General features: G+C 47.0%; 1 protein-coding gene and 1 long non-coding RNA gene across 2 annotated transcripts; one reads left to right on the forward strand and one right to left on the reverse strand.

Annotated features, from left to right (window-relative positions):
• Positions 1 to 4936: 4936 nt before the first annotated feature.
• LOC117813838 lies at positions 4937 to 6264 on the reverse strand. Its single transcript, XR_004631470.1, has 3 exons — positions 5880 to 6264; positions 5732 to 5800; positions 4937 to 5650 (listed from the first exon to the last, which is right to left on the reverse strand). It is a non-coding gene; the product is annotated as an uncharacterized LOC117813838 (long non-coding RNA).
• A 6917-nt stretch (positions 6265 to 13181) lies between these two features.
• LOC117813897 (olfactory receptor 477-like) lies at positions 13182 to 14194 on the forward strand. The gene has a single exon (XM_034684957.1). The coding sequence runs from the start codon at positions 13247 to 13249 to the stop codon at positions 14192 to 14194; it is 948 nt and encodes a 315-aa protein (XP_034540848.1). The 5' UTR covers positions 13182 to 13246.
• Positions 14195 to 21120: the final 6926 nt, after the last annotated feature.

Genomic DNA, 21120 nt, shown 5'->3' on the forward strand with positions numbered 1-21120 from the left:
CGCCTTCAACATGTCCCGGTGTACTGTTCGTGCATGATGCAAGTCATGCACTGAAGCGACAGTGTATACTGCTCCTTGATTCGCTGGTTCTTTTAACATCTGATGGACTACAGAGCTCCAGACATCATGAATTTTGTGACGACCCCTCACACTGTGATCTTTAAGGTACACCAACTGGCCCACCGGTAAGGGTGCATCACGAACCTGCTGGTCATGACGCTCCTTCCGGCGACCAGCAGCAGCCAACAACCGTTCTTTAGCACCTTCAAACGCCACCTGAAGCCTGGCTTGATGCTCAAAAACCCAATCCTGTACTTCCCCACGTACAGGATCCTGAACTCGTCCCAACAGAAAGTTGATGGGGAGACGAGGTTCTCTACCAAACATCAGGTAGAAGGGTGACTCTCCTGTGCCCTGATGGGGTGTGGTGTTGTAGGAGAACAACACCTGGGGCAAACAGGAGACCCAGTCCCATTTCCTTGAGACTGGAAGAGTGCGTAGGAGGTTGTGGAGAGTTCTGTTGAACCGCTCGCACTGCCCATTGCCCGCTGGATGGTATGGAGTAGTGCGAGACTTCGCAACCTCGTACAAGCAGCAGAGCTGGTGCAGCAAAGCGCTCTCGAAACTCCTCCCCTGGTCTGAATGAAGACGGGTTGGAACACCAAATTTGTAGAACCACTCTGTAAGGAGAACATGGGCCACAGTAGAGGCCCGTTGGTCCCGAGTGGGAACAGCAACGGTGTACTTACTAAAAACGTCTGTCATGACAAGGACGTTTTCAACGCCACTGCTGGAGGGCTCCAACAGGGTGAAATCAATGGCCAAGATTTCGTTTGGCTCCGAAGCAAGCAAGTGACCCATAAAGCTATGCGGCACTGACCCAGAGTCTTTTGCAACCTGGCAGCGCTCGCACTCTTGGACCCACTGTTTGATGTCCGATGACATCCCCGGGAAGTAGCAACGCTGCCTCACCAGGTCAGTGGTCCGATCAATGCCCTGGTGGCCATGCTCCTGATGCAAGCGGTTAAGGGTGTCTTGCTTAAGGACTGCAGGCAGAACCAGTTGGAGGGATTCGTCCCCACCACCAGGCTGGAAGACCCGTCGGTGAAGCACACCCTCTTTTTCAACCAAATGGTTCCACTGACGCAACAGGGCCATCGCCGGCTTAGAAACCTGAGGTCTCTCAGCCGGCGTTGGCCGAGCCTGTCTCCGCCAAAACACCAAAAACTCTGTCACAAGGGGATCTGCCTCCTGCAAGGCACGAATGTCAGCAGGAGAGGGAGATGGAAACGCAGATACTAGACCCTGGGTTGCCACCACCCTTGGGTCTAGGACTGCTGCACGCTGGAGGACACTGGGGACACCAGAGTGCATCAGCGTTCCGATTACTGCGACCTGATCGGTACTTGATGTCAAAATCAAACGCAGCCAACTGGGCGGCCCAACGATGCTCCGTGGCACCCAGCTTGGCAGACTGCAGGTAGCTCAGCGGGTTGTTATCTGTGTAAACCACACACTTATGGCCCAACAGATATTCCAGGAACTTCTCCGTCATAGCCCACTTCAGGGCTAAAAACTCCAGCTTCATGGAGCTGTAGTTATCCATGTTTCGCTCAGTTGGCCTGAGGCCACGACTGGCATAAGCGACAGGCTGAACACCTCTGTCGGTCTCTTGAGAGAGAACTGCTCCCAGGCCACTATGGCTGGCATCAACCTCCAAAATGAAGGGACGGGAAAAGTCAGCATAAGTGAGCACAGGGGCGGAAACTAGCTTCGACTTCAAGGCTTCAAAACTGGCTTCACACTGCGGCGTCCAGGCAGCACCCAGGGCTTGCTCGGATCCTTTTCTGGGCTTTTTGCTTGCAAGCTCAGCTACTAATTTATGCAGAGGGCCGGCCAGTTGCGCAAAGCCCTCTACAAAACGCCGATAGTAGCTGGAAAAACCCAAAAAGGAGCGCAGCTCTGTAACATGACGGGGCCGCTTCCATTTGGACACAGCCTCGATCTTCTCAGGGTCTGTGGAGACTCCATCGCTTGAGATGACATGGCCTAAGTACTTAACTTCCTTCTGGAAGAAAGAGCACTTCTCCAGTTTGGCCTTTAGACCTTCCTTTTGGAGCCGACCAAGCACTACTTCCAGCCGCTGCAGATGCTGAGAAACAGAGGAGGAGAAAACAACGATGTCATCAAGGTACAGAAGGAGGGACTGTCCTTGCTAATCTCCAAACATCCTCTGCATCAGCCGCTGGAAGGTGCTTGGGGCGTTACATAGCCCAAAAGGCATCCTGTTGAACTCAAAAAGTCCAAAAGGGGTACCGAAAGTGGTCTTAGGCTTATCTGGTTCTGACATTGGCACCTGGTTGTACCCACTAGCCAGGTCAATTGTCGAAAACCAGCGGGCACCACAAAGCGCATCCAGGCTTTCCTCAATGCGAGGCAGTGGGAACGCATCCTTCCTGGTTTTGCTGTTCAAAAGGCGGTAGTCAACGCACAAGCGCAGCTTCCCGTCCTTCTTCCGGACCAGCATGATGGGTGAGGCATAGGCTCTACAGCTTTCCTTAATGACCTGCGCCTCGAGAAGCTGATTGATGTGAGCCTTCACTGCCTCATACTCTGAGGGAGGGATGCGACGATACCTTTGTCGAACAGGGACATCATCAAGGAGCGGAATGTCATGGGAGATGAGGCCAGTACAGCCTAAGTCCCCATCGTGGGCTGCAAAGACTGAACTGTACTCCTGCAACACAGACCTCACCTCCCCCTGCTCCTCCTCCGTCAACATGGACAGATCCACTTGTGGGGTCACTCCCGTGGTCGAGCTACTGGCTGTTTGTGAGGAGATCGTAGCCCTGGTAGGCCTCACCTCAGTCACCCCTGTGGGTAAACTAACAACCTGGGCACCACATAGAGCACCAAGACAAGTCCGAGGGTACAGGAGAATATCCGTGGTTCCCACATTGACCACCGGAATATAAGCCGTACCCCGGACAACTTGAACCAAGCATGGAGACGCCAGCAACCCCGCTGGCAGACCAGAATCAGGGGGCTCGAACAGCGCCGGCTGATCTCCAAAGTGTGGAAAGCAAGTGCTGGCCACAATCTTAATTACTCCACCAGGGATGCGAAGGGCCCGTTTACCCTGCACCCGAACTGAACCCATAGGGTCCTTCTGAACCTGGGCAGCAGCCTGGTGGCACTTCTGGAGGGCCTCAATGACGGGGCCAGGGGCCTGCAACACAGGGGGTGAATCAAAGAGAGACCGACCATATGCCCCGAAAAGATTCCGATAGCAAAGTCGGATAATGTTCATCCCCAAGACTCCAGAGACTGAGGCCACAGCTTCAGGGGGGTCTTTTACGACCAAGATCCCGCAGCGGGACATCTCCTTCCCACAGAGGGTCACATCAAGCTCCAAGTAGCCAACATATGGAATGGCTAGGCCATTAGCCGCTCGCAGCTGTAGCCAATGACAGGACCGCAGGCGATCATGATCCCAAGCCAGTTTACCATCGACAGAGCCTGGAGATTCCCCTACTGAGCTGTGGCTCGACAACTCAGCGGCTTCAGTTTTCCGGCTGCCGAGCGGAAAGGTGGGATGTTAACCCCGCGACAGAGTGGGCATGAGCACGAACAGGGGCACGCTCACCATCACACTCCCGGGCAAAACGTCCAGGCTGATGACACCTGCGACAAATCACAGAATTGTTGTGTGACATCCGACCTTGGGGTCGGGGAGCCTGCAAGGAAGCTACTGTGCGCGTAAGCTCATTAAGCTGCTCTTGCTGGCGCTTCATTAGATCAATCAGTTCAGTTAAACCCGGCCCCTGGGCAGCAGCTACAGGGGCTGGAATGGAGCTACTCCGAACACTAAACTGAAGACCATGAGCAGATGGAAGAGAGTAGCTACGCCCACGAGAACCCCCAGGAAGACCCTCCCTCTCCCATCTAATAGCCTCGCTACGCACCTCCAGCAACGTCGCAGTGGGCTGACGCCGAACCATTTGCTTCAGCTCTCGTCGCAGAGAACTGTCAAGGACACGCTCTACAAACTGGTCACGAAGCAAAACTTCAGCGTTTGGCATACCGTCAGGTGCGCACTGCTGGATGTTCTGCATTAAAGATAACAAAGCCAAAGAAAACTCCTGCAGCGTCTCACCCTCCTGTTGTTGTCTCGCGAAGAAAGCCTGCTGCAGAGTGACATAAGAGTGAGTATGGCCGTACAACTCTCGCAAGATGGAAAAAATGCGGACTGGGTTGTCTCGCTCTACACCCGGTCGAAACTGTATCTCATCCCGCGCCTCTCCCTCCAAATGATCGACAATAAAGAGGGCTTGGTCAGCAACAGAGAGGTGGCGAGCCCGTATGCACGCCTGTACCTCCTCAATCCACTCAGCCACACTAGTGCCTGTCTTACCATTAAACATGGGACATCTACGGTCTCTAGGTATAACCACCAGCCGCTCCGTCACAGCAGCCGGAGCACGACCAGCTGACTCGGAGGACACCGAAGCTGCCCCACTAGGGCCCGAATGAGACACAGCATGCTCCCGAAGCAGACGCTCCTTGTCGGCCTTCAGCTGCAGCACGAGCTCCCGGAGCTGCTGCACTTCCTCCTCCATACCGACAACAACCACACCTAAGCCTCCAGCAGGGAATGAGGAAGGGGGATAATGGTTTCTGAATAGTTTAGTTTCTGAAACGATACTGCTGTCTTGGTTCTGGCAAAAACTCTGACTTTACAGTTAAAACACAATCTACAAACACACAAAAAAATTTTAACAGGTGGAAATCACGTCTCTGTCCTTTAAATGTGGATCCTGCCGGCAACGCCAAATGTGGCAAGGCGAGCAGTAATGTGTAAATAAGGGCAACGCCACCTGGGGACTTACACCCCAGGATGTAAACTAAATAAACTAAACACAGACAGGAAGGGCACGCGGTTCGAATTATCCACAGGACACGAGAACGTGATTTCACAATATAAAAATACTTTATTAACAGTTATTAAAACAGACTAAATGAAAGCAGACTAAGTAAGGAACAAACTAAATAAGGGAAAATATCAGTGGTATGGGGACTGCCAAAAGGAAATAAGGACAGGGCTGGGGCTTACCACGACAGCGGAAACAAAAAGGGGAGGGATCCAAAACTACACAACACCCGTGAAACAGCAAACCAAAAGTGAAAAAAGGATCCACCACCAGGGAACCGCTGCCGTTCTGGGGCCCTCAGCACCTGTAACAAAATGAGAACACACACACAATTAAACTCATGCAATACTGGCAGCCCTCATACCACTATAACCCAAATTAAACAACAGAAACAAAACAATTTAACACAATAAATCAAAACAATCAAAACACAAACTTAATAGTCAATAGAGAAAATAACAAAAGTAGGGGAGATAAATCAAACAATTAGACTCATAATGTGTCTGCGCATGTATATAAACACGAGCCAGCAGACAGCTGAAACGGTGCGCCGATGGAGGCCCGAGCAAAGCCACCGGGCAGTTATTTCGCCTCACACAGTCCCGTGAAAGCGCCCGTGGTGTTCTTCAATGAAACACTTATTTCAGTGTTACACTCCGAGAAATCAACAGCAGCCAAGACAGCAGCAGCGCAGACAACGGCAACGTTGTGACCGCGTACTGGAAAATAAACAAATAAATCAATCAGTGTCTAAATATAAACAAAAACTTAACCTAAACTACAAATAAAATAATTCCTACCGGAGAGCAGGGCAACCGTATGTCGGCGACAGCAGGAGGAAGCAGCTGCCCAGACTCGGCGAGTGATGGCTGGAAGAGAAAAGCTGTTAATTCCCTCACCAGACCATCAACAGCTAAATGTTATTAAGGCAGACAAAACGCGCCTTACCCGCAGGAAACACTCTGCCACATCTACCCCCAGATTTTGCATCGCCGCCCCGACGATGAACCAACAAACAAACTACCACCAGGGTCTGAAAACGGCTATCTGGACATTAGACATAGGCTGCGCCGGCTGTGGTGGATTACCCAGCTGACCCGCAGACAGCGGAAGATGGTGAACGTTGGAATGTTAACCAGCTGTAGAGCGAGCAGTCCGACACAGAACCTGCTGACTGGTGCCAGGTTGCTCTGATGGGGACAAGGAAAAAACTGGTGGTACAAGGTCACTCTGAGCAGGAGGTACACTTGAACCGACCTGAACCTCTGAACGAGTTGTCGCAGCGGAACTACTCGGGCCTGCAGAACGACGTACCGACACAGGTGGCATAGGCGTTTCTGGTACCAAGAGCCACAAGTCGCCATCACTGAGGGATTCACCCTCCACCTGTTCCAGGCCAGAAGGCGAGGGGTCCCTGGGAGGGGTCGGTAGAGGCTGAGGCCTGATAGCCGCCTTCAACATGTCCCGGTGTACTGTTCGTGCATGATGCAAGTCATGCACTGAAGCGACAGTGTATACTGCTCCTTGATTCGCTGGTTCTTTTAACATCTGATGGACTACAGAGCTCCAGACATCATGAATTTTGTGACGACCCCTCACACTGTGATCTTTAAGGTACACCAACTGGCCCACCGGTAAGGGTGCATCACGAACCTGCTGGTCATGACGCTCCTTCCGGCGACCAGCAGCAGCCAACAACCGTTCTTTAGCACCTTCAAACGCCACCTGAAGCCTGGCTTGATGCTCAAAAACCCAATCCTGTACTTCCCCACGTACAGGATCCTGAACTCGTCCCAACAGAAAGTCGATGGGGAGACGAGGTTCTCTACCAAACATCAGGTAGAAGGGTGACTCTCCTGTGCCCTGATGGGGTGTGGTGTTGTAGGAGAACAACACCTGGGGCAAACAGGAGACCCAGTCCCATTTCCTTGAGACTGGAAGAGTGCGTAGGAGGTTGTGGAGAGTTCGCACTGCCCATTGCCCGCTGGAGACTTCGCAACCTCGTACAAGCAGCAGAGCTGGTGCAGCAAAGCGCTCTCGAAACTCCTCCCCTGGTCTGAATGAAGACGGGTTGGAACACCAAATTTGTAGAACCACTCTGTAAGGAGAACATGGGCCACAGTAGAGGCCCGTTGGTCCCGAGTGGGAACAGCAACGGTGTACTTACTAAAAACGTCTGTCATGACAAGGACGTTTTCAACGCCACTGCTGGAGGGCTCCAACAGGGTAAAATCAATGGCCAAGATTTCGTTTGGCTCCGAAGCAAGCAAGTGACCCATAAAGCTATGCGGCACTGACCCAGAGTCTTTTGCAACCTGGCAGCGCTCGCACTCTTGGACCCACTGTTTGATGTCCGATGACATCCCCGGCCAGTAGCAACGCTGCCTCACCAGGTCAGTGGTCCGATCAATGCCCTGGTGGCCATGCTCCTGATGCAAGCGGTTAAGGGTGTCTTGCTTAAGGACTGCAGGCAGAACCAGTTGGAGGGATTCGTCCCCACCATCAGGCTGGAAGACCCGTCGGTGAAGCACACCCTCTTTTTCAACCAAATGGTTCCACTGACGGAACAGGGCCATTGCCGGCTTAGAAACCTGAGGTCTCTCAGCCGGCGTTGGCCGAGCCTGTCTCCGCCAAAACACCCAAAACTCTGTCACAAGGGGATCTGCCTCCTGCAAGGCACGAATGTCAGCAGGAGAGGGAGATGGAAACACAGATACTAGACCCTGGGTTGCCACCACCCTTGGGTCTAGAACTGCTGCACGCTGGAGGACACTGGGGACACCAGAGTGCATCAGCGTTCCGATTACTGCAACCTGATCGGTACTTGATGTCAAAATCAAACGCAGCCAACTGGGCGGCCCAACGATGCTCCGTGGCACCCAGCTTGGCAGACTGCAGGTAGCTCAGCGGGTTGTTATCTGTGTAAACCACACACTTATGGCCCAACAGATATTCCAGGAACTTCTCCGTCATAGCCCACTTCAGGGCTAAAAACTCCAGCTTCATGGAGCTGTAGTTATCCATGTTTCGCTCAGTTGGCCTGAGGCCACGACTGGCATAAGCGACAGGCTGAACACCTCTGTCGGTCTCTTGAGAGAGGACTGCTCCCAGGCCACTATGGCTGGCATCAACCTCCAAAATGAAGGGACGGGAAAAGTCAGCATAAGTGAGCACAGGGGCGGAAACTAGCTTCGACTTCAAGGCTTCAAAACTGGCTTCACACTGCGGCGTCCAGGCAGCACCCAGGGCTTGCTCGGATCCTTTTCTGGGCTTTTTGCTTGCAAGCTCAGCTACTAATTTATGCAGAGGGCCGGCCAGTTGCGCAAAGCCCTCTACAAAACGCCGATAGTAGCTGGAAAAACCCAAAAAGGAGCGCAGCTCTGTAACATGACGGGGCCGCTTCCATTTGGACACAGCCTCGATCTTCTCAGGGTCTGTGGAGACTCCATCGCTTGAGATGACATGGCCTAAGTACTTAACTTCCTTCTGGAAGAAAGAGCACTTCTCCAGTTTGGCCTTTAGACCTTCCTTTTGGAGCCGACCAAGCACTACTTCCAGCCGCTGCAGATGCTGAGAAACAGAGGAGGAGAAAACAACGATGTCATCAAGGTACAGAAGGAGGGACTGTCCTTGCTGATCTCCAAACATCCTCTGCATCAGCCGCTGGAAGGTGCTTGGGGCGTTACATAGCCCAAAAGGCATCCTGTTGAACTCAAAAAGTCCAAAAGGGGTACCGAAAGTGGTCTTAGGCTTATCTGGTTCTGACATTGGCACCTGGTTGTACCCACTAGCCAGGTCAATTGTCGAGAACCAGCAGGCACCACAAAGCGCATCCAGGCTTTCCTCAATGCGAGGCAGTGGGAACGCATCCTTCCTGGTTTTGCTGTTCAAAAGGCGGTAGTCAACGCACAAGCGCAGCTTCCTGTCCTTCATCCGGACCAGCATGATGGGCGAGGCATAGGGTCTACAGCTTTCCTTAATGTCTTGCGCCTCGAGAAGCTGATTGATGTGAGCCTTCACTGCCTCATACTCTGAGGGAGGGATGCGACGATACCTTTGTCGAACAGGGACATCATCAAGGAGCGGAATGTCATGGGAGATGAGGCCAGTACAGCCTAAGTCCCCATCGTGGGCTGCAAAGACTGAACTGTACTCCTGCAACACAGACCTCACCTCCCCCTGCTCCTCCTCCGTCAACATGGACAGATCCACTTGTGGGGTCACTCCCGTGGTCGAGCTACTGGCTGTTTGTGAGGAGATCGTAGCCGTGGTAGGCCTCACCTCAGTCACCCCTGTGGGTAAACTAACAACCTGGGCACCACTGAGAGCACCAAGACAAGTCCGAGGGTACAGGAGAATATCGCTGGTTCCCACATTGACCACCGGAATATAAGCCGTACCCTGGACAACTTGAACCAAGCATGGAGACGCCAGCAACCCCGCTGGCAGACCAGAATCAGGGGGCTCGAACAGCGCAGGCTGATCTCCAAAGTGTGGAAAGCAAGTGCTGGCCACAATCTTCATTACTCCACCAGGGATGCGAAGGGCCCGTTTACCCTGCACCTGAACTGAACCCATAGGGTCCTTCTGAACCTGGGCAGCAGCCTGGTGGCACTTCTGGAGGGCCTCAATGACGGGGCCAGGGGCCTGCAACACAGGGGGTGAATCAAAGAGAGACCGACCATATGCCCCGAAATGATTCCGATAGCAACGTCGGATAATGTTCATCCCCAAGACTCCAGAGACTGAGGCTACAGCTTCAGGGGGGTCTTTTACGACCAAAATCCCGCAGCGGGACATCTCCTTCCCACAGAGGGTCACATCAAGCTCCAAGTAGCCAACATATGGAATGGCTAGGCCATTAGCCGCTCGCAGCTGTAGCCAATGACAGGACCGCAGGCGATCATGATCCCAAGGTGCGAAATGCTCCTGGAAAAAGCTTTCAGTTATAGTGGACACCATGGACCCAGTATCCACCAAACATGACAGAGACATCACCCATCAGAACATCAATGTTTGGACATGACGACATTAGACCAGCCAGTTTACCATCGACAGAGCCTGGAGATTCCCCTACTGAGCTGTGGCTCGACAACTCAGCGGGCTTCAGTTTTCCGGCTGCCGAGCGGAAAGGTGGGATGTTAACCCTGCGACAGAGTGGGCACGAGCACGAACAGGGGCACGCTCACCATCACACTCCCGGGCAAAACGTCCAGGCTGCTGACACCTGCGACAAATCACAGAATTGTTGTGTGACATCCGACCTTGGGGTCGGGGAGCCTGCAAGGAAGCTACTGTGCGCGTAAGCTCATTAAGCTGCTCTTGTTGGCGCTTCATTAGATCAATCAGTTCAGTTAAACCCGGCCCCTGGGCAGCAGCTACAGGGGCTGGGATGGAGCTACTCCGAACACTAAACTGAAGACCATGAGCAGATGGAAGAGAGTAGCTACGCCCACGAGAACCCCCAGGAAGACCCTCCCTCTTCCATCTAATAGCCTCGCTACGCACCTCCAGCAACGTCGCAGTGGGCTGACGCCGAACCATTTGCTTCAGCTCTCGTCGCAGAGAACTGTCAAGGACACGCTCTACAAACTGGTCATGAAGCAAAACTTCAGCGTTTGGCATACCGTCAGGTGCGCACTGCTGGATGTTCTGCATTAACGATAACAAAGCCAAAGAAAACTCCTGCAGCGTCTCACCCTCCTGTTGTTGTCTCGCGAAGAAAGCCTGCTGCAGAGTGACATAAGAGTGAGTATGGCCGTACAACTCTCACAAGATGGAAAGAATGCGGACTGGGTTGTCTCTCTCTACACCCGGTCGAAACCGTATCTCATCCCGCGCCTCTCCCTCCAAATGATCGACAATAAAGAGGGCTTGGTCAGCAACAGAGAGGTGGCGAGCCCGTATGCACGCCTGTACCTCCTCAATCCACTCAGCCACACTAGTGCCTGTCTTACCATTAAACATGGGACATCTACGGTCTCTAGGTATAACCACCAGCCGCTCCGTCACAGCAGCCGGAGCACGACCAGCTGACTCGGAAGACACCGAAGCTGCCCCACTAGGGCCCGAATGAGACACAGCATGCTCCCGAAGCAGACGCTCCTTGTCTGCCTTCAGCTGCAGCACGAGCTCCCGGAGCTGCTGCACTTCCTCCTCCATACCAACAACAACCACACCTAAGCCTCCAGCAGGGAATGAGGAAGGGGGATAATGGTTTGTGAATAGTTTAGTTTCTGAAACGATACTGCTGTCTTGGTTCTGGCACAAACTCTGACTTTACAGTTAAAACACAATCTACAAACACAAAAAAATTTTAACAGGTGGAAATCACGTCTCTGTCCTTTAAATGTGGATCCTGCCGGCAACGCCAAATGTGGCAAGGCGAGCAGTAATGTGTAAATAAGGGCAACGCCACCTGGGGACTTACACCCCAGGATGTAAACTAAATAAACTAAACACAGACAGGAAGGGCACGCGGTTCGAATTATCCACAGGACACGAGAACGTGATTTCACAATATAAAAATACTTTATTAACAGTTATTAAAACAGACTAAATGAAAGCAGACTAAGTAAGGAACAAACTAAATAAGGGAAAATATCAGTGGTATGGGGACTGCCAAAAGGAAATAAGGACAGTGCGCACCCAGACCCCGCAGAACAGCTCAGCCCCCGTCACACCACACTGCTGTAACGGAGCGAAAACCGGAGTAAACAACCCGCACAGGTGAATGAATGAATCAAACAGACGAGGGAGCATGCCTACCCTCGGAAACCCGACACCACTCTTCGTGCCGCACAGGCACAACACCGGACGTATCTCACGTCTGCCGGCTCCGTGAGGGAGGAACAGGAAGAGGGAGAAGACAAGCCGACCAGGTGCCTTTATAGGCGTGCGCCCAGTAACTATGAGCCACACTGACACCTAAAGGTAGGGAGTGCAACTCCCTATCTTGCCACACAAGCAAGGTTTATTGCAAAACACAAATAATATACTTGTCCTAGGGTTTACAAACACCAAGTTATCATAAAGTACAGTCTTTTAGGACAATGAGGGGTTGAACATTGAGGTATGCAGGGCCCTGACAATGTAAAGCCTTAAAGGATTCTGAAAGTAAATGGTAACCAGAGCAAGAAGCTGAACCTAGGCTGATGTGACAGACTGTTTCCTTTTTTGTTAGGACTTTGTTAGACTTCTGTACAGTCTTCAGTTTGGCCATGAGTCTGAGACAGGTACATATAATTTAACAACAATCCAGGTTCAATTAAACAAAAACATGTCATTTTTCAATCTTGCGATATGTTTTATCCCACAAAGAAGACCCTGAGATACTTGAACAAGAAGTGTCCGGTGTCAATGTTTTGGTTAATCAATGTTTAGATTAATCTTACTTAAAATATTGGTGATGAGGAGTGTGACAGAGGAGAGGCTGAAGGAGGAGCCACTAGACCTGCAGGCTGTGGCCCCCACAAGGTGTTCCCCCGGCTCACCCTCAATGCATCTTTGGGGTGACCAGGTCCGAAGGATTGCCTTCTTTGCCACCTGATCCATCTCACCACTAGTTGGTGATCAATTGACAGCTCTGCTCCTCAGATTTGTTGTCATAGAAACAGAGTCCATCATTGGTCTTTGGCCTAGCGTGTTCTGATACCACGAACACATAACGTATATAAACTGGTACGTTCAGATAACGCAGAACTCGGATCAATCTGGAAAAATCTACCCCATTATCACTGTTTGATATCTAATCCTGATAGAGGTGTTGCCTCACAGCAAGAAGGCTCCTGGTTCGAATCCCTGGACGGGCAGGTGCCTCTCTGTGTGGAGTTAGCATGTTCTCCCTGGATATGTGAATATGTGGGTTCTCTCTACGTCCCCCTTGTGACCCTGAATGTAATAAGGGGTCAAAGGTTGATGGATGGATATCTAATCCCTGACTCATATTTGGCCCTTGAAGTATTTTTCCACAAAGGTCCTGGGGTCAATCTTCAGTTTTCTGAGTTATTGTCATCACTTTGAATCCCTCAGCTGTTCCAGACCTGTGGCCAGTCATGTGACTATCTTAGAAGGTATTTACTCAACAAGACACAAGCTCTGCAGTAAACTCATCTGCACTCGCTAACATTGTTCTGCTGCTTTAGTTAACCCGAAAGAAGGTGAACACTGGGAGGCACAGACGGTCCCAGCAATCGGAACTAACATTTGAAATGAGAGCTCACAATATGAATGAGCCTGTGTAATGTCTCCATACAGCCTGGTCCTGCTGCAGGTCCTCTGCTTATGGTTAATGAGGTAATGGGTCGTGATCAATCATGATCAATTTTACACATTTTTCTCATTTCAGGCTCGGTGGCTTTTCTGAAACCAGGGTTTTAAAACCCTTGTTTTTCATGATTGTAATGTTTATCTACACGTTAATTCTGTGTGCCAACCTGTTGCTCATTGTTGTTATCTGTAAGAACAGGAGCTTACATGAACCTATGTATATATTTCCATGCAGTCTGTTTGTTAATGAGCTGTTTGGTAGTACGGGGTTCTTCCCTCTCCTCTTGGTTCAGATTCTCTCTGACAGTCACACTGTTTCTGTTCCTTTGTGTTTCCTGCAGATCTTCTGTGTGTACTCATACGTAACTGTAGAGTTTTATATTTTAGCCGTCATTTCTTATGACAGATATCTTGCCATCTGTTATCCTCTGCAATATAACTCTCTTATGACTTTTAAAAAGGTTGCTGTGCTTATTGCAGTGTCATGGTTAGCCGCTTGTCTTAATGTTGCTTGCACAGTGTCCTTGAGTTCTACTCTGCAGCTGTGTGGGAACATTATTGACAATGTTTACTGTAATAACTACTCCATAGTTAAACTGGCCTGCTCTGACACCACAATAAATAACATTTATGGCATAGTTAAGCTTGTAATCACAGTATTTGTTCCTCTGATTTGGATCTTTTATACTTACATGAGGATTCTTAAAGTGTGTTTCTCTGGTTCCAAACAGACCAGACAGAAAGCTGTCAGTACCTGCACACCTCACCTGGCCTCTCTGCTCAACTTTGCTTTTGGAATTTGCTTTGTGGTTATTCAGAGCAGGTTTAATGTGAGCGGTGCACAAACTCTGCTGCCTATAATTTTCTCCTCATACCTTATTACATGTCAGCCGATCCTAAACCCGGTCATGTACGGCCTGAAAATGTCCAAAATATTCAATATATGTAAAAGCCTGTTTTGTTCTAAATCTCTGATTATCCAACTCAATCGTTGAGATCGAATATTTATGAATACCTTTTAATGAGTCCAGTTTTCTTGATGTCTAAGGGTCACTGTACTGTCATACAAGAAATCAAACATGCACTTGATAACAGCACAAACAGCTGAGCTGGTTTCTGAAGAGCAAATGTAAACACTTGTTGAATCCTAGTGTGTCTCATTTAGATGAACTGTGTATGTGTTTAATGTGTTGACAGTTCCATTTGCCCTGAGCCAACAGCGCTGATTTCAACACAGTAAGGTTTTGGTAAAGTGTTCTGCATGTCTAAATGCTATTTGAAGCTGTATAAATAAAGTGGATGGATGCACAATGATTATTTTATTTAAGAGTCCAGTCTAGATCTGCTCTTTCTGTAAAATGTCTTCATGGAAAGTGTCCTGATATAACAGTTGTTATGAACTGGTGCTAGACAAATATTAGACTGACAGGCTGATTGTCTTAGAGGGAAGTTTCCTGATATTGATTCCTCCAAAGCTTGTTTGCTTACACATTTTCTTGTGCAACATAGTGTGACAGTAAAGCTGTTGCATTTTAGAGCTGTAGATGTAAAACATGGCACAAAGCAACCAACTATGAGTCATTTATTTATCCTGTGAGGTTATAGCAATAGTTCCATCCTCTGATGCATTCCAATTCCTTCACTACCAACATCAGTTAAGCTGTTTTAGTCAGAGCCAGATCACTGCTTGCTTCACAGAGAGATGTCTTACTTTTTCATGTTGAGAAAAGTCTCCAGCAAACTACAGACTCCCTTTCCATCGTCAAATAGCACTACAAGGCTCTGAGTTAACTCTCAGGTCCTGATTCATTAGGAGATTGTGCATCTTTTGCAGCTGCTAAATCTGTGAAAATGAGACTAAAAGACCTCAGCTGTATATGTCTAATTCACAGAGCACCCACAAAGGGTTAAATGCTCAATAAACTGCTCTGCTGAGTGCATAGTGTCTCTGTACGCCAGTGCTGTTTGCATACATTTAAATTATCCACTGTGCATTTATTTGGAGCAAAACAGACCCTTTTCTATGCAAGCAAGGCTTATTGCAAAACATAAATAATATTCTAGTACTAGGGTTTACAAACACCAAGTTATCATACAGTACAGTCTTTTAGGACAATGAGGGGTTGAACATTGAGGTATGCAGGGCCCTGACAATGTAAAGCCTTAAAGGATTCTGAAAGTAAATGGTAACCAGAGCAAGAAGCTGAACCTAGGCTGATGTGACAGACTGTTTCCTTTTTTGTTAGGACTTTGTTAGACTTCTATACAGTCTTCAGTTTGGCCATGAGTCTGAGACAGGTACATATAATTTAACAACAATCCAGGTTCAATTAAACAAAAACATGTCATTTTTCAATCTCGCGATATATTTTATCCCACAAAGAAGACCCTGAGATACTTGAACAAGAAGTGTCCGGTGTCAATGTTTTGGTTAATCAATGTTTAGATTAATCTTATTTAAAATATTGGTGATGAGGAGTGTGACAGAGAAAGAGGTTGGAGTAGGAGCCACTAGACCTGCAGACTGGGGCCCCCACAAGGTGTTCCCCCGGCTCACCCTCAATGCATCTTTGGGGTGACCAGGTCCGAAAGATTGCCTTCTTTGCCACCTGATCCATCTCACCACTAGTTGGTGATCAATTGACAGCTCTGCTCCTCAGATTTGTTGTCATAGAAACAGAGTCCATCGTTGGTCTTTGGCCTAGCGTGTTCTGATACCAAGAACACATAGCGTATATAAACTGGTACGTTCAGATAACGCAGAACTCGGATCAATCTGGAAAAATCTACCCCATTATCACTGTTTGATATCTAATCCTGATAGAGGTGTTGCCTCACTGCAAGAAGGCTCCTGGTTCGAATCCCTGGACGGGCAGGTGCCTCTCTGTGTTGAGTTAGCATGTTCTCCCTGGGTACGTGCATACGTGGGTTCTGTCCGGGCCCCCCCTGCGACCCTGAATGTAATAAGGGGTCAAAGGTTGATGGATGGATATCTAATCCCTGACTAATTTTTGGCCCTAGAAGTATTTTTCCACAAAGGTCCTGGGGTCAACACACACGAAAAGAAAAAGAGTATAATATAAAATATTTCCAGACTCCCTCAGATGTCTGCTTCACTATCTTAATATTACTTGATCATATTTGGCCTTAAATGTATTTTTCCACAAAGGTCCTGGGGTCAATCTTCAGTTTTCTGAGTTATTGTCATCACTTTGGGTTTCACAAACATTCCTGGGATTATTTCTTCCTTTGGGTTTTCTTCTGTTCAACAAGAGCAAAGATAAATCTCCCCTGCCCTGTAAACTCAGCAGGCTGAGGTTGAGCTCAACACACACGAAAAGAAAAAGAGTATAATATAAAATATTTCCAGACTCCCTCAGATGTCTGCTTCACTATCTTTAGATTACTTGATCATATTTGGCCCTAAATGTATTTTTCCACAAAGGTCCTGGGGTCAATCTTCAGTTTTCTGAGTTATTGTCATCACTTTGAATCCCTCAGCTGTTCCAGACCTGTGGCCAGTCATGTGACTATCTTAGGAGGTATTCAATCAAAACCAAACCAGGTGATCCAAAGTAAACTCACCTGCACTTAATGTGCAGCTGCTCTACTGAAGCTGAAAACAGGTGAACATGGGGAAGCACGGGCACAGCTCCATGCCATTGGAGTTAAAGGTACAGGGTTTACAATATTAAAGTGAGCCAGCTCTGTAAGTATCTTGAGTCTGTGTAACGTCTCCATACAGCCTGGTCCTGCTGCAGGTCCTCTGCTTATGGTTAATGAGGTAATGGGTGGTGATCAATCATGATCAATTTTACACATTTTTCTCATTTCAGGCTCGGTGGCTTTTCTGAAACCAGGGTTTTAAAACACTTGTTTTTCATGATTGTAATGTTTATCTACACGTTAATTCTGTGTGCCAACCTGTTGCTCATTGTTGTTATCTGTAAGAACAGGAGCTTACATGAACCTATGTATATATTTCCATGCAGTTTGTTTGTTAATGAGCTGTTTGGTAGTACGGGGTTCTTCCCTCTCCTCTTGGTTCAGATTCTCTCTGACAGTCACACTGTTTCTGTTCCTTTGTGTTTCCTGCAGAGCTTCTGTGTGTACTCATACGTTAGTGTAGAGTTTTATATTTTAGCCGTCATTTCTTATGACAGATATCTTGCCATCTGTTATCCTCTGCAATATAACTCTCTTATGACATTTAAAAAGGTTGCTGTGTTTATTGCAGTGTCATGGTTAACAGCTTGTCTTTCTGTTGCTTTCACAGTGTCCTTGAGTTCTACCCTGCAGCTGTGTGGGAACATTATTGACAATGTTTACTGTAATAACTACTCCATAGTTAAACTGGCCTGCTCTGACACCATACTAAGTAACATTAATGGCATAGTTAAGCTCGTAATCACAGTATTTGTTCCTCTGATTTGGATCTTTTATACTTACATGAGGATTCTTAAAGTGTGTTTCTCTGGTTCCAAACAGACCAGACAGAAAGCTGTCAGTACCTGCACACCTCACCTGGCCTCTCTGCTCAACTTTGCTTTTGGAATTTGCTTTGTGGTTATTCAGAGCAGGTTTAATGTGAGCGGTGCACAAACTCTGCTGCCTATAATTTTCTCCTCATACCTTATTACATGTCAGCCGATCCTAAACCCGGTCATGTACGGCCTGAAAATGTCCAAAATATTCAATATATGTATAAGCCTGTTTTGTTCTAAAGCTCTGATTATCCAACTCAATCGTTGAGATCAAATATTTATGAATACCTTTTAATGAGTCCAGTTTTCTTGATGTCTAAGGGTCACTGTACTGTCATACAAGAAATCAAACATGCACTTGATAACAGCACAAACAGCTGAGCTGGTTTTTGAAGACCAATTGTAAACACTTGTTGAATCCTAGTGCGTCTCATTTAGATGAACTGTGTATGTGTTTAATGTGTTGACAGTTCCATTTGCCCTGAGCCAACAGCTCGGATTTCAACACAGTAAGGTTTTGGTAAAGTGTTCTGCATGTCTAAATGCTATTTGAAGCTGTATAAATAAAGTGGATTGATGCACAATGATTATTTTATTTAAGAGTCCAGTCTAGATCTGCTCTTTCTGTAAAATGTCTTCATGGAAAGTGTCCTGATATAACAGTTCTTATGAACTGGTGCTAGACAAATATTAGACTGACAGGCTGATTGTCTTAGTGGGAAGTTTCCTGATATTGATTCCTCCAAAGCTTGTTTGCTTACACATTTTCTTGTGCAACATAGTGTGACAGTAAAGCTGTTGCATTTTAGAGCTGTAGATGTAAAACATGGCACAAAGCAACCAACTATGGGTCATTTATTTATCATCTGAGGTTATAGCAATAGTTCCATCCTCTGATGCATCCAATTCCTTCACTACCAACATCAGTTAAGCTGTTTTAGTCAGAGCCAGATCACTGCTTGCTCCACAGAGAGATGTCTTACTTTTTCATGCTGAGAAAATTCTCCAGCAAACTACAGACTGCCTTTCCATCGTCAAATAGCACTACAAGGCTCTGAATTAACTCTCAGGTCCTGATTCATTAGGAGATTGTGCATTTTTTGCAGCTGCTAAATCTGTGCAAACAGACTAAAAGTACTCAGCTGTATATGTCTAATTCACAAAGCACCCACAAAGGGTTCAATGCTCAATAAACTGCTCTGCTTAGTGTATAGTGTCTCTGTACGCCAGAGCTGTTTGCATACATTAAAACGATCCACTGTGCATTTATTTGGAGCAAAACAGACCCTTTTCTATGCAAGCAAGGCTTATTGCAAAACACACCTAATTTATGAACACTGGTGCTAACAGCCATGCTCACTTAGATTGGGAAATATTTACTATCTGCTGAGAGCTGGTGGTAACTGCACCTCAATGTTTATAGGTGTTGATAGCTCCAACTGTAAAAAAAAATAATAGTTACACATTTATTTTACAAACCATTTTTCAATAACTCAAAGACACCGAACAATAGTTAAAATAAATATCAAAATACAAAGGAAAAAAAAAAACACACACAAATCAAACAAAAAATAACAGCACAATCACACATGAACAGTGAGTTATGAACAGTGAGTTATGAACAGTGAGTTATGAACAGTGAGTTATGAACAGTGAGTAATGAACAGTGAGTTATGAACAGTGAGTTATGAACAGTGAGTTATGAACAGTGAGTTATGAGCAGTGAGTTATGAACAGTGAGTTATGAACAGTAAGTTATGAACAGTGAGTTATGAACAGTGAGTAATGAACAGTGAGTTATGAACAGTGAGTTATGAACAGTGAGTTATGAACAGTGAGTTATGAGCAGTGAGTTATGAACAGTGAGTTATGCACAGTAAGTTATGAACAGTGAGTTGTGAACAATGACTTATGAACAGAGAGTTATGCACATTGAGTTATGAACAGTGAGTTATGAACAGTGAGTTATGAACAGTGAGTTGTGAACAGTGAGTTATTAACATTGAGTTATGCACAGTGAGTTATTAACAGTGAGTCATGAACAGATAGTCATGAACAGTGAGTTGTGAACAGTGAGTTATGCACAGTGAGTTATTAACAGTGATACATGAACAGATAGTCATTAACAGTGAGTTGTGAACAGTGAGTTATGAACAGAGAGTTATGCACAGTGAGTTATGAACAGTGAGTTATGAACAGCGAGTAATTAACAGTGAGTTATGAACAGTGAGTAATTAACAGTGAGTTATGAACAGTGAGTCATGAACAGTGAGTTGTGAACAGTGAGTTGTGAACAGTGAGTTGTGAACAGTGAGTTGTGAACAGTGAGTTATACACAGTGAGTCATGAACAGTGAGTTATGAACAGTGAGTTATGAACATTGAGTTGTGAACAGTGAGTTATACACAATGAGTCATGAACAGTGAGTTATACACAGTGAGTTATGAACAGTGAGTCATGAACAGTGAGTTATGAACAGTGATTTGTGAAAAGTGAGTTATGAACAGTGAGTTATGAACAGTGAGTCATGAACAGTGAGTTATGAACAGTGATTTGTGAACAGTGAGTTATGAACAGTGAGCTGTGAACAGTGAGCTGTGAACAGTGAGTTATACACAATGAGTCATGAACAGTGAGTTATGAACAGTGAGTTATTAACAGTTAGTTATTAACAGTGAGTTATGAACAGTGAGTCATGAACAGATAGTCATGAACAGTGAGTTGTGAACAGTGAGTTGTGAACAGTGAGTTATACACAGTGAGTCATGAACAGTGAGTTATGAACAGTGAGTTGTGAACAGTGAGTTATGCACAATGAGTCATGAACAGTGAGTTATACACAGTGAGTTATGAACAGTGAGTCATGAACAGTGAGTTATGAACAGTGATTTGTGAACAGTGAGTTATGAACAGTGAGCTGTGAACAGTGAGTTATGAACAGTGAGTTACACACAATGAGTCATGAACAGTGAGTTATGAGCAGTGAGTTATTAACAGTTAGTTATTAACAGTGAGTTATGAACAGTGAGTTATGCACATTGAGTTATGAACAGTGAGTTATGAACAGTGAGTTATGAACAGTGAGTTGTGAACAGTGAGTTATTAACATTGAGTTATGCACAGTGAGTTATGAACAGTGAGTTATGAACAGTGAGTTGTGAACAGTGAGTTATTAACATTGAGTTATGCACAGTGAGTTATGCACAGTGAGTTATTAACAGTGAGTCATGAACAGATAGTCATGAACAGTGAGTTATGAACAGTGAGTTATGCACAGTGAGTTATTAACAGTGAGTCATGAACAGATAGTCATTAACAGTGAGTTGTGAACAGTGAGTTATGAACAGTTAGTTATGCACAGTGAGTTATGAACAGTGAGTTATGCACAGTGAGTTATGAACAGTGAGTTATGAACAGTGAGTTATGAACAGCGAGTA

The sequence above is a fragment of the Notolabrus celidotus genome, chromosome 6, assembly GCF_009762535.1.
Source record: "Notolabrus celidotus isolate fNotCel1 chromosome 6, fNotCel1.pri, whole genome shotgun sequence".
In the NCBI taxonomy this organism is placed as follows: domain Eukaryota; kingdom Metazoa; phylum Chordata; class Actinopteri; order Labriformes; family Labridae; genus Notolabrus; species Notolabrus celidotus.